This window comes from Neovison vison, chromosome 13 (genome assembly GCF_020171115.1).
Source record: "Neovison vison isolate M4711 chromosome 13, ASM_NN_V1, whole genome shotgun sequence".
In the NCBI taxonomy this organism is placed as follows: Eukaryota; Metazoa; Chordata; class Mammalia; order Carnivora; family Mustelidae; genus Neogale; species Neogale vison.
This window is the reverse complement of record NC_058103.1, coordinates 20,865,805-20,878,391: the sequence shown is the minus strand read 5'-3', so window position 1 is coordinate 20,878,391 and position 12,587 is coordinate 20,865,805. Positions and strand designations below refer to the sequence as shown.

General features: G+C 38.3%; 1 protein-coding gene across 4 annotated transcripts in view; it reads left to right on the top strand.

Moving 5' to 3' along the window:
• The window catches only part of CEP128 (centrosomal protein 128), a 398,290-nt gene that overhangs the window by 120,412 nt on the left and 265,291 nt on the right, over window positions 1-12,587 (top strand). For all 4 annotated transcript variants that reach the window (XM_044229569.1, XM_044229570.1, XM_044229571.1 and 1 more), the window contains 2 exons: window positions 59-409; window positions 8,579-9,229. In XM_044229569.1, the coding sequence (XP_044085504.1) occupies window positions 59-409; window positions 8,579-9,229 (1,002 nt within the window). The remainder of the gene's footprint in view (window positions 1-58; window positions 410-8,578; window positions 9,230-12,587) is intronic.

Here is a 12,587-nt window from a genome sequence, read left to right as displayed (position 1 = left end):
TTAGACATCCAGTTTTGATAAGAACATGTTCCTAATATTTCTCATGCTTTATTCCCAGAATTTAACACATCAATTGGAGCACAAAGAAAAGGAGCAGCTACAGATGTTGGATCAGCTTAAGGAGATCCAGAATCACTTTGAAACTTGTGAGGCTAAACACAAGCGTGCTGACCTTCAGATTTCAGAGCTGACCCACCATGCCGAGGATGCGACCAAGCAGGCGGAGCAGTACCTCCTCGAGTTCCAGCAGTCAGAGGCCCTGAGGCAGGAGGCAGAGAAGAGGAGAGAAGAGCTGAAACTGAAAGCTCAGGAGTCCATCAGGCAGTGGAAGCTTAAGCACAAGAAGTTAGAGCGAGCGCTGGAGAAACAGTCTGAAACTCTTGATCAACTGACAGACAAGAATAATCAGGTATAAAATCCAAATTCCTAAGGAATGATTTTTGCTGTGACCAACCATTCATTCATCCATCCTTTGAACAAACACTTGAGTGCCGTACCGTGCATGTACCCTACCTATCATGATGTCCTTGATAGAAGAGTCTTTATGTCTTGGCTTTTTCAAGGTAAAAAGTAATTTAATTGTTTAAGTTTTTAAAGTCTTCTCCACAGTTTAACATTCTGTGAGTTTTTAGAGTTGGCCCTTAGAAAGAGATCCCTCTATTGTGCTTAGCGAAATAAGTCAATCGGAGAAAGACAACTATCATATGATCTCATTGATATGAGAAAGTGGAGATGCAACGTGGGGGGTTTTGGGGGTAGGAAGGGAGGGAGACAAACCACAAGAGACTCTCAAACTCAGAAAACAACCTGAGGGTTGTCGGGGAGGCGAGCGGGGTAGGGAGAGGGTGGTGGGATTATGGACATTGGGGAGGGTATGGGCTATGTATGGTGAGTGCTGTGAAGTGTGTAAACCTGGCAATTCGCAGACCTGTACCCCTGGGGCTAATACTACATTATATGTTTATTAAAAAAAAAAAAAAAGAGATCCCGTCCTCTCCCTCAGTTTGGCTTTTAGTTCCCGATGCTGAAATTATTCTTTGATTTTCAAATGGAAAAAAAAAAAAAAAAAAAAAGTCTTCCATAATATCACCTGACTTTTCCCCCAGTGCATGTATTTTAAAATCTAATTTTTTAGTAAATTTCACCTTAAGTATTGGTTGGAAGGGAACATTTAAATATGTAGTAGTTACTACTGGACCATTTTCTGGCAGCAACTATAATGGTTTTCGTTAAATGAATGACATTCATAATCTCACTGCCTGAGCGGTATTGTCAGGTCGCAAACCTCTTTAAGACTCTGCTTTTGTGCCTTTTTGATTGCAACAAAAAGCATTTCACTGATTCGTGTATGCATTTCACATCGTCTTTCCCGTGTATCATCAGTTTCTTTAAATGAATTTTGTGCTCCTGTGTTGATTCTCAACTATATCTTTGGGTTGAATTAAACCTAGATGTTTGTAAGATAATAAACAGCAAAGTCAGGGTTGATTTTTATCCATGTATAGTCTTGGTTTATCATTTCTGCTTTGTCATTTGTCACTTGTCCAGAATTCTGAACATTCCAAAAGAATAATCGTTTGGATAAGTTGACTTTCTTTCAAAGGAAAGCACAATGTAAGGCAATTATGTTTATAAAATCAATTGTCAGCACTTAAGAGTGACAGATGCTTATTTCAGATGAGCTGTTCCAGAAAAGATGCTTTACCATTTAGATATGAATTTTGTGGACATCTAGAGGCTGGGGGAAGCGATCACCTTGCACTCATTGTGGAGTGCTTTTCAGTTTAACCCATCTGACACATACTGGGTAACTAGTTGCCCTGAGGTAAAGCAGCTCTAAAGCTTTCAGACTTGAAGCTGAACTGATCTGATTCCAGGAAATTGCTCTACCTTGATTATCCTGTTGTCAGTCTGGTCTGGCAACTGGTTCAATGAGCATGACGGTAGGGGAGGTAGCTAGAAAGAAGGTGGGTGCGAGGGACTGACTGATTGAAAACCGTCTGGGGATTTTACTTAATTAGAGGAAATGTAGAAGGGTCCATGTCATCAGACAGTATCCTAATCCATGGTGCAGAGTTTTCTAGATGGAGTTTTTTTAGATACTCAAAATTGTTAAACAATTATTTCCCAGAATGCTCCTGATATAATTATTTTTATCACTTAGCATTGCTAATGATAAGCAAAGAAGTAGTTTTAAAGTGATTGCCACAGTTAGGATAGTATCACAATTATCACAGCAGGCATTGTAATTTCCACTTTAAAAGCCTTAAAAATGAATGCCGCGTATTGGAGTTAGAGCAGCGGTTAATCAAGGAAGAAAGGGTAACAGCTATTTCATTGCACGTGTAAGAGTCCAGTAAATCCATGATATGGAAGTACGTTGTAAATAATTTTGGAAAAAAGTGTCTATATGTTTATGTCTTAGTAATACCTCTAAGGAGTATTTAATTTTTAATAAAATCACAAAACCGCCCCAAGGCATTAGGAATACAGTGTATGGTTGTTTTGTTTTGCTTTTGTTTTTTGTTTTTTTGAGCTAATTACTTTCAAAAAGTGACTTTAGGGTATATTTGGAAGTATATATTAAAATAAAAATAATACTAAATTCCAAATAAAACACATTGTTTTACAGAGTAAATTGTTTAATAAGTAACCTTGTTAAGACATTTTCTATGCTCAAACAATACAGTTTTTGTGTTTCTCTACTACCATTTCTCTTTTTTCCAGTGTAATTTATTTTCTGCTTTAAGATTTGCCACTTAAAAATGTAGTAGAAGGCTAAAGGGTTGTATTCTCTTAAAAATTGCTCTAATTTACTTTTTTCCTGTTTTTTACATTTTTGGAAATTTGGTAGGATTGTTAGATATATATCCTATTACAAAACTACTTTGTTATCGAATTATATAGAATATCAAATGAATAGCATATCATTGCACAAAAACCCCAGAAGCATCAGATTGTGTACTTCCTTGAAAGAAAATGGCATGGATGTTTACATCAGGGGACCATGATATGATGTCCTTTAGAGATATGTAGATAAAAATATAATGGAGGACCTAAAATTCTGTAGATACAAATAATCTCATTTATTGTGATATTTTTGTCTTTAACATTTTTTTGTCTTTATCTTTTAACGTGCTATTTGAAGTTGTTGGTTCTTATACATGTTTTGAAAATGATAAAGGAAAAAATTTTGAACTTGGATTCTGATCACAATGTATACTTCCTGAATATTTCCAAATACATAGATGTATATTTTAATATGAATAATAGGAATGCTTCTTAGGTTGCTTGTTTTTCTTGCTGAGTTGGCAGAAGAATTGGTTTGCCCTGTATTGAGCATTTTGCTTGATAATATTTGACTTCAAGAATCTTAAATTGCCATATTTTCCTTTTTTGTATTGCCTTCATACTGAGGAAAAAAGGAGTGTATGTAATATATACTGTCTTTTACAGCTGAATTTTTTAATTTAAAAGTTGAAAAGAAGGATCAGTGCTAAATACATTTTAAATGTATATATGGTTCTAACATAGGCAATTTTAGAAAGGCTAAAGTATGGATATATTAGAATAACCCAGAATCCATCTGCATATACCTTCATATGCAGAAAAATAACTTTTCTTCCTTTTTAAAAATTTTGTCTACCTTTTAGTTCATTAGGAAACAAAATTCTATGCGTATTTTGTGGTCAGGCTTTGAAAAGTTCATTTCTATTCTTATGATGGTTTTAGACAGTATCTTTCTTCTGGCTTCACACAGCCATTTTCAATCGTTCCTTCGTAATCTTCTCTTAGAGCTTTTCTTCTTTGGAAGCTGGGTTTGCGTGGTTAGAACATTCTCTTCTCATTGTTCCTGACTGCTACATATTTTTCCATTATGCCTCCATATTTCTCAAGGATTTTTGCACCTGGCTTCCCCCTCACCCTGTTTCATTACATGTAATTCTTATCATCATCTTTAGTGATTACAAAGTTCATCTCAGCAACCTTAAACTTCAGCATCCTTAAACTTCACTAATTTCCCATTTTACAGTGACCTCCAAGTCACTCAGCAGCTAATTTCTGTGGCTAAAAATTGTCCTCATCTATAATTTCTCCATGTCCAAATCTTTACTTCCAAAATTTTAGTCTCTGATCTTACACATTTCTTTTATTTCCTTTTCCTTTTTTAATGATTACCATATGATTTTGATCTTTCCACGTTCCTCCAGTTGACCAGTCATTTCCTGCAATCTGTTTTTTCCTGTCAGATGGAACTTCATGAAGAGCTGCTCTGACGACCCGCTCACCAGCTTCTTTGATTTCTTTCTTCCACCTTACACATCTAACTGATCTTCAATCTGAAATCAACCCAACTTTTACTTTTCCCTTTTCTGCTCCTTAATATATAGGCAAAACTTACCCAACTCTTACTTTTCCCTTTTCTGCTCTTTAATATACAGGCAAAACTTAATATACAGGCAAAACATCAGTTGGTTTCCATAGTGGTCTTGATTATCCCCATCTACTCCCTCCCCCATTTATTCAATCCATTCCATTCCATTCAAAAATTAATGTAAGCCTGTTACCAAGCATATAACCATCTTTTGAGCCATGGAAAATGAGTTATGAAGTCTGTTGCAGGGGGCTTCTGGTAAACATTTACTCACCCCTGAAGAAGACACATAAGGGAGATTTTTTTTCCTTTCTGGTTTTGTTCTATTAGGCTGTGATGCCTGCAGTAGCCGAAGTTGGCCGTCTTACTGTGGTCCTGAGAACGAAGTCTCACACACCAGAAGGTATTGCTGAGAGAAGTGCAGAGAGGCAGACGTAGAGCTTTGACACCATGTCGGGAACAGTTCTGCCTGGAATGATATTAAATTACCTTGTAGTTTAAGTCAGCTGGAATTGGAGTTTTCTCTTACTCTCAGCAGAAGATATTCAAGCTGACAGGACACATCAGTTCTCGGAGTAAGGAGCTTTAAGTAAAAGAGCCTAAAATGTAGGATTGACTAAGTGGAGAACTGAAGTAGGGATAGGAGCATCCTACTTTTCTAAAGGGGAAGTTGGCCAACTGTGCTACTGGAAATAGTTGTTAGTTGAACCATCAGAAATCCTACCTTCGGGCAGTGATGCTGTGCCTCAGAGTGGGGTATTAAGTGACTGGTAGGAAAACTTTAGGATGTTGGCATGTGTTGTGATCTTACGGTAGACTTCAGAACAGATCTACAAGAGAAAGACAAATATATGTTGAAGCCTGCCTGCCTAAAGGTGGAGAAAAAGAAATAGTAAAAGCAGAGAGCAAGATTTTTTGGGGGTAGAGAGACTGAAAATCTGCAGTCTGTAATCCAAATATACATAGTCTGATAATTTGGAGGTTTTCAATGATGGACTAGCCAAATGATCTGTCCTTGCTGAAGTTAGTCCAAGCAAGAGAGGGAACTAGGAAACTTAGCCGAAGTAAAAATGAGGTGAAAAACAAGCCTGATTTCTCAGACTCCTTTCAAGTACTTCTACTTCAGCATTCCTGGCCAAGGGGGATCCAAGTCTATTGTTTTGAGTTCCCTCAAGATAAAGCCTATTCAACTGAGGAATGTCCAGGATATTGAGGTGGCAGTTAAGACACTGTCATTTTCCGATTTGGAGACAATGTCTAGACAAAATCTTGGGCTGTGGCTACTAGCCAAGCAATTAGCAAAAAGCAAATAGAACTTAGTTTTTAGTATCTTTATTGCCAAAGAATTTGCAAACTTGACTAATGTAGTCTGTGACAGTCCACTCTAAGGGTGCCACCTTTGTCATGAATTGATATGATACTTGGAATGCTGAAACCGGGGGCAAAATCTAGAGAACTGTAGAGTAGCAGTGCCTGAGTTTTTGAAGGACTCTTCTTTTTTTTTTTAAAAGATTTTATTTATTTATTTGACAGAGAGAGATTACAAGTAGGCATAGAGGCAGGTAGAGAGAGAAGGAGGAGGAAGCAGGCTTCCCGCTGAGCAGAGAGCCCGATGCGGGACTCGATCCCAGGACCCCGAGATCATGACCTGAGCCAAAGGCAGAGGCTTAACCCACTGAGCCACCCAGGCGCCCTGAAGGACTCTTCTTTTTTTTTTTAAAAAAAGATTTATTTTATTTATTTATTTGACAGACAGAGATCAGAAGTTGGCGAGAGGCAGGAAGAGAGAGAGGAGGAAGCAGGCCTCCCACAGACCAGAGAGCCCAATGCGGGGCTTGATCCCAGGACCCTGGGATCATGACCTGAGCTGAAGGCAGCGGCTTAACCCACTGAGCCACCCAGGCGCCCCCTGAAGGACTCTTCTTGAAGAGCTCTATCTCTGGTGTTCATGTTATGTGAGAAAAATAAATATCACTGTTTAAACCAACTTTAGGAAGATAATACAGTATTTTGCAATCAAAGATGTTTTACCTGCTAGATCTCCATCTTGAAAATATAATCTTTATCTTCTGGGCAGCAGGGAAGTCTCTGCAGGAGACTGACAGGAAGCAGGGCCTATGTTATCTGTTCCAAACATTAAGCACGGTCTTGAAGCCACCTCTCCTGTTCTCAGGCCCTGCTTGCATATTCCTTACAGCCAAGACTCGATTCTGCCAGTTTCTGTCTGGTATGGTAAGTGGACCTCCCAGAGATGACTCACCCTAATTCCTGGAGCCTGTGAACATAATGAGATATGACTCTCATGGTTCTGTTATATGGCAGAGTTGACCTTAAGATAAGGAGATTATTTGGGTGGGCCTACTCTAATCCCAGGAATCTTTAAAAGCATAGAAATTTTTCTGGCTGTTGAGAGAGGGGAAAGTTGGGGGATTTGAAATACAGGAAAGATTCATTGTGGTGTTCCTGGCTTTAGCGTCTGAGGGGTCCATGAGGCAAGGAGTGTGGGTGGCCTTAGAAGCTCAGAGCAATCCCTGGCCCAAAGCTAGCAAGGAAATAGGGACCAGGGTGTTAAGTGCATGGAACTAAATTTTGCCAACAACATGGATGAACTTGGAAGTGGATTCTTCCCGTTAAGCCTCCAAGTAAGAGCCCAGGCCAGCTGATACCTTGACTTAACTTTAGGAAACCCTGGGCACAATACCTTCCCTGGACTTGGGATCTGTGGAAACAGGGAGATAATAAATGGTATATTTTTTGCTATTAAGTTTGTTGGAATTTGTTAAACTGCAATAGAAAAATAATACATCTACTCTTAGACTTACTTATATTTTTAGCCATTTTAACTGCCTTTCAAAGTAATCTCTTTCCTCTGTGGCCCTGAGTCTTTTCAGTCCAGGGGCATTGCTTTATCAATTATACCTGCTCTTCACGGATCTGATTATTATCTTACACGGATATCTCCCTGGGATCCTGGCTTCTCCTTGAACTTGAATCCTCTGCACCCCCCCCCTTTTTTTTCTTCTTTGCCACTAGTCTTCATCACAACCCTATGATATAGGTGCTATTATTATCTTTATAAAGATAAATAATTTCCTTGAGGCCCTAGGGTGACTTAGACTGGACTGAGAATCACATACAGTTTTCTATGGTCAGAGCTCAGCTGCCTAACCACTTCCTTTTATTATCTCTCATGCTGGCTTCATGCTGTTCTCCCCTGCTAAAACTGACAGGGTTTTGAGGGAACTGTTTCTTTGGAGTGATTGACTCATTGTAGTTTATCTTGAATTGTTTCATACTAAAGTATAAAATATGAAGTGTAAAACTGCCTTATAAGTATTTGCATTTTTACTTGTTATTTCTAATTCTGAAATGAGAATCGTGATTTTCTTTTTTTCCTGGGTGAAAGCCATCCGTAAGCAGAGATGGAGATTGTATTTGGTGCCAGTGTTGGGGGAAAGGGGTGGTGATTCCAGCTTCCTCAGCTGCTGACTTTTTTATTGCTTTGGGAGGTGGTGAGGACGAGAGGGGTAGTTCTTGGCCTCCCTCTGTCTGTCAGTGTCCACCTTCACCCTGCACAGAGGCTGGCAGAGGGTGATGGACATCTGATCGCTTGACCTTTCTCCTGTGTCTTTTCCCCACCTATCCTAATCTTAATCCTATTTCTATCTTTTTGGGGCTTTGAGACTCCCAGTTACATATAGTGTATTTCCTCTCCCTACCGACTTTATTTATTAAGTAATGACTGATTGTACCAAAACCTTTCTTAGATTGTATCTGCATCGTTCCCTATATTGTCTTCCTTATCTATTTTGAGGTTTCTCCTTTTTAAACGGGTGCATTTGAAATGCAAAGAACTGTTATTTTAAGTAACATTAATTATTTCAACCTCTGGTAAATTATAGTAGGAATCTTTTTCTTTCCCCATTCTTTTGCTAAATTTTATCCTACATTTAAATAATTATTTATAATCAAGGATTGATATGTGTTGGTGTTGAAAATCTGCAACATATTATATCAGTGTGGTGCTACGTCAGGGTAATTGCATTTTGCTTTTTCTAGCCTAAAAGCAACTTTTCATTAAAAAATGGAAAAAATACAAAATCCTGTTTTATGGATTTTTCTTCTCCTCGTGTATTAAACTTTATTTTCTGACAGTCTCTCTGGTGAATTTTACAGTGATTTTTTTTTTTCTTAACCTGATAGATTCTAAAAGAAAAGGATGAACTGAAAGGCCAGCTTTATACAGCGTTACAACAAATAGAGAATCTTCGAAAGGAATTGAATGATGTCTTAACCAAGCGTGCCCTTCAAGAGGAGGAGCTTCACCGTAAGGAGCAGAAACTAAGTGATGTTAAGGCTCATCAAGTTGACCTTGAACTAGAAGTCAAGGATTCCCTGGACACTATCCAAAGGCTCGAGAGTGAATTGAAGCATCAGAGTAAGATTCAAAGCCAGATGAAAGTTGAGAAAGCTCACCTGGAAGAAGAAATCACAGAGCTAAAGAAGAGTCAGGCTAGGGACAAAGCCCAACTTCTCGAGATGCAAGAAGCCATCAAGAACTTGAGCGCCATCCGGGCGGATCTTGCTAATAAATTGGCCGAGGAACAGCGAGCCAGGAAAGATGTACTTAAGAACCTTGCTGACCTCAAGACACAGGTGAAATCCAGAGATGAAGAAACAGCTACAATCATTACACAGTTAAAGCTAGAACGAGATGTTCACCAGAGGGAGCTGGAAGATCTTACATCGTCGTTGCAGAGTGTGAAAACGAAACACGAACAGAACATCCAGGAGCTGATGAAGCACTTCAAGAAAGAAAAGAGTGAGGCTGAGAATCATATTAGGACACTGAAGGTACCTGCGCTGAATTATCCTGATGATACTGAAGGAATTTTTCTGGTGGCTCATGAAGTTAATAAAGCGTAAACTTTTAGAGATCATTCTGTATTCCTAAGCACTGAAGGGAAGATAAAACTAACAGTAAAGAGGCTTATTCATGCCTGTTCGGCCAGGTTGAAATGAATTATAGCAGCCACCTGGGAGCGCCTATTTCAGAGCACCGAAGCCCTTTAAAAAGAACGTTTAGCTATTTTGGGAGTTCAGGAAAGGCAGAGGTGGCAGTAAGTCGTGGACCTGAAACATGCCCTCATTCAACATCTGTGACCTCCTAAAACATAAAAGGCAAAGACTTGTCAAGGCCATAGAAGTTTAAACCACCGTCCTTATTAGTATGGTAACTAAAGTGGATCAGCTTATAAGCTGTGTAAACCCAAGGCTTTTCAGATTTACCCTTTCTTTTCCAAATCAAAGTTAGCCTGGGTAAATGCATAATTGAGATCTTGCATTGGGGAAATATTTCTAGGGTCTAAAGGTATTAGCATTATCCCCATGCGGGGGAATTATTTTATAACATGATTGTCAGGAGTGTGATAAATCTGTCCCTCCTTCCTGCTTTTGCTTTTTTCCATAGTACTTCTCATCATATGATATATATCCCATATTATTTATTGTTTAGTTTCCCTTTATTAGAATGAAAAGTCCATGAGGACTGGGATTGGAGTCTGTTTTTTGTTTACAGCTATATCTCTAGTGCCTAGAACAGTTCCTGGAACATTGTAGATATCTGCAGAATAGGTGAATACATACATAAGTCTTCAAAGGTTAATTACAATTTTTTTCAAAGTTCCTTGAAATACAACTGCCATAAAAATGCTTTGATAAAAGATGAAGTTATAATGAAATAGCTGACATATGTAGAATGCTTTCAGCTTTTTATGAATTCTCCCCCAGTTTCATGTAGCCTACTGGCAGTAGTGGATTTGGGGTTATTAATTGGAGTGGGCAGAGCAGAATGGAGGCTGGGGGAATAGATAGAAGGCCCTTACCAGATTTCATTCAACCTAAGATACCATCAGTTATAAGACTCATCATTATGTGCTACTAAGGAAAAAAAAATACCTCCTTCTGTAAACATAACATACTGTCAACTGCAAGACAACATTCTAAGAAAGAGGTGGTAAAATGTGGAAAAATATGTCTTAATATTGATGAAATATGGCATAGTAGTCTGTCAGAGTTGATGAGGACATAAACAAAAGAAGAATCAGAAATAGAGAGAGGAGCTAATCTTAAAGAAGATAAAATATATGTCATAGGTTGATTGATTGGCTGTGACAATAATAATAATAATAATAATAATAGTAGCAGACATTTTTTCCCAGCACTTAGTTCATGTCAATCATTACTATAAGAACTTTACATGCATTAACCATTTAATCCTCACACAATCCCTGCAGATTGTATGGTATTTTTTCTCTAATGAAGAAATTGAGGTGTGGAAACCTAACTGCCCAAGGTCTTAGAGCTGGAAAGTAGCAGAGACAGGGTTTGAACCTAGGTAGTCAAGTGCCTGTGTTCTTAACTACACTGGGGGACTAGGTGGATATTGAGGCTGTTTGTCAAGGTAGATAATGCAGATAGAAGAGCAGATTTGGAGAGAAGAGTGGCAAATCCAGTTTGTTTGTTTGTTTTTAATGCATGTTGAGTTAGGTGAAAAAGAACAGAAGCCTAACCATGAAAATCTAGGCAAAACAGTTTTTAGTTCATAATGGATTAGACATTGAGGAGGAAAATGAGATTAAAATTGAATATTTGGTCTTCGTAGGGATCCAGTGACCCATTGGTGGTAGTTGAAATCACAGAATTTTAATGAGATCATGTAGGGAGAAAGAAGAGGCTGAAACTCTAGAACATCAATGTTTAAGGGAAATATTGAGAAAGAGGTTCTAGCAGATAAGAATAAAGGACTATATGAGAGGCAGGAGGGAACCAGAAAGGAATAGTATCTTGGAACCTAGGCAGGACATTTCAAGAAAGGTATAGTCAGGAGCGTTCAAAATGTGGGATGCCTGAGTGGCTTAGTTAGTGGAGTGTCTGCCTTCAGCTCAGGTCATGATGCCAGGGTTCTGGCATTGAGTCCCACATTGAGCCCCTTGCTTGGCGGAGAGCCTGCTTTTCCCTCTGCCTGTTCTTCCCCCCTACTTATGCTCTCTCTCTCTGACAAATAAATAAATAAAATCTTAAGAAAAAAAAAAGTGTGTCAAATGTGGCAGATTAAAAGAAGAACTCTAAATGTGTTTACCCCATTTGTCAGAGATGGCTAGGGAAGGTCCATGAGGAAATGTGAGGGGGTTGGATCAAAACAGAGTAGATAGTGTTCAACAGGCAGTTTTCCCCATCCTGTTATTAGGAAGTGCTTTGTATTCATGTATAGTGAAATGACGGTAAAGCTTTGAGAAATTCTCTGTATGTAAAGAGTATATAACTTAGAAGTACTCTGTAGATATTTTGAAACTTTTAGGCATTTTTTTTTTTTTTAATTTGGAAGACAGAGGAGGGGTGTTTCAGCCACTCTTTAATGTGGTATAAAGGCAACATAAGAGCTTAAAAGGAGAACCAGAGATTGTAAGCACTTTTATTGTAAACTGAATGACTTGCCCATAAGGAAAAACCCCTACTTCATGCTATTTCACAAACATAATCCTATACTTTTACTTATTTATATTAATTAAAAGGAGTTGATAATAATGGTCACCACAGATGACTTAGTGTACTAAATTATGTATAAGAGGACTTGGGACAAGTAGCTCTATAAATGTTCTATTTCTTTGTCTTTTGGCTTCACTTTCACTTCACTTTTTCTGGGTCCAATAAATGCTGATATATTACCCATATTTTTTCTCTGCACGATTTATATATTTTCCTCATCTAGGAGTACTTATGCCTATTTTTAAATTTAAATGTAAAATATTTTAATGAAATATTCTAGCTCCTATTCATATTTGAAGGATATTGGGTTATCACCTCATTTGATTTCAATAGAAATCATTTGGTGGAGCCTTTTTGGCGGGGAGGGGATCAAAGACTAAGGGTTTGAGCCCTATACTTTTGCTTCTTGCTGGCTATATGATCTTGGTCAAGTTACATAACCTTTTTTCACCTCATCAGTAAAATGGGACTAGTAATGTCTTTATCACAGGGTTTTCATGAGTACAATATCACTTTGTGAACCTTAGATTGAAATGTAAATGTACTAATAAAACCATAAGAAGTAAGTTCCCAGTCAAATTTAGGCATTTTGGCGTGTGGGTAAATGTTTTAAAACCGGGGGGGGGGTGTCAAGGAGGAAACCCTGATTTGTAGCATTTGCCCA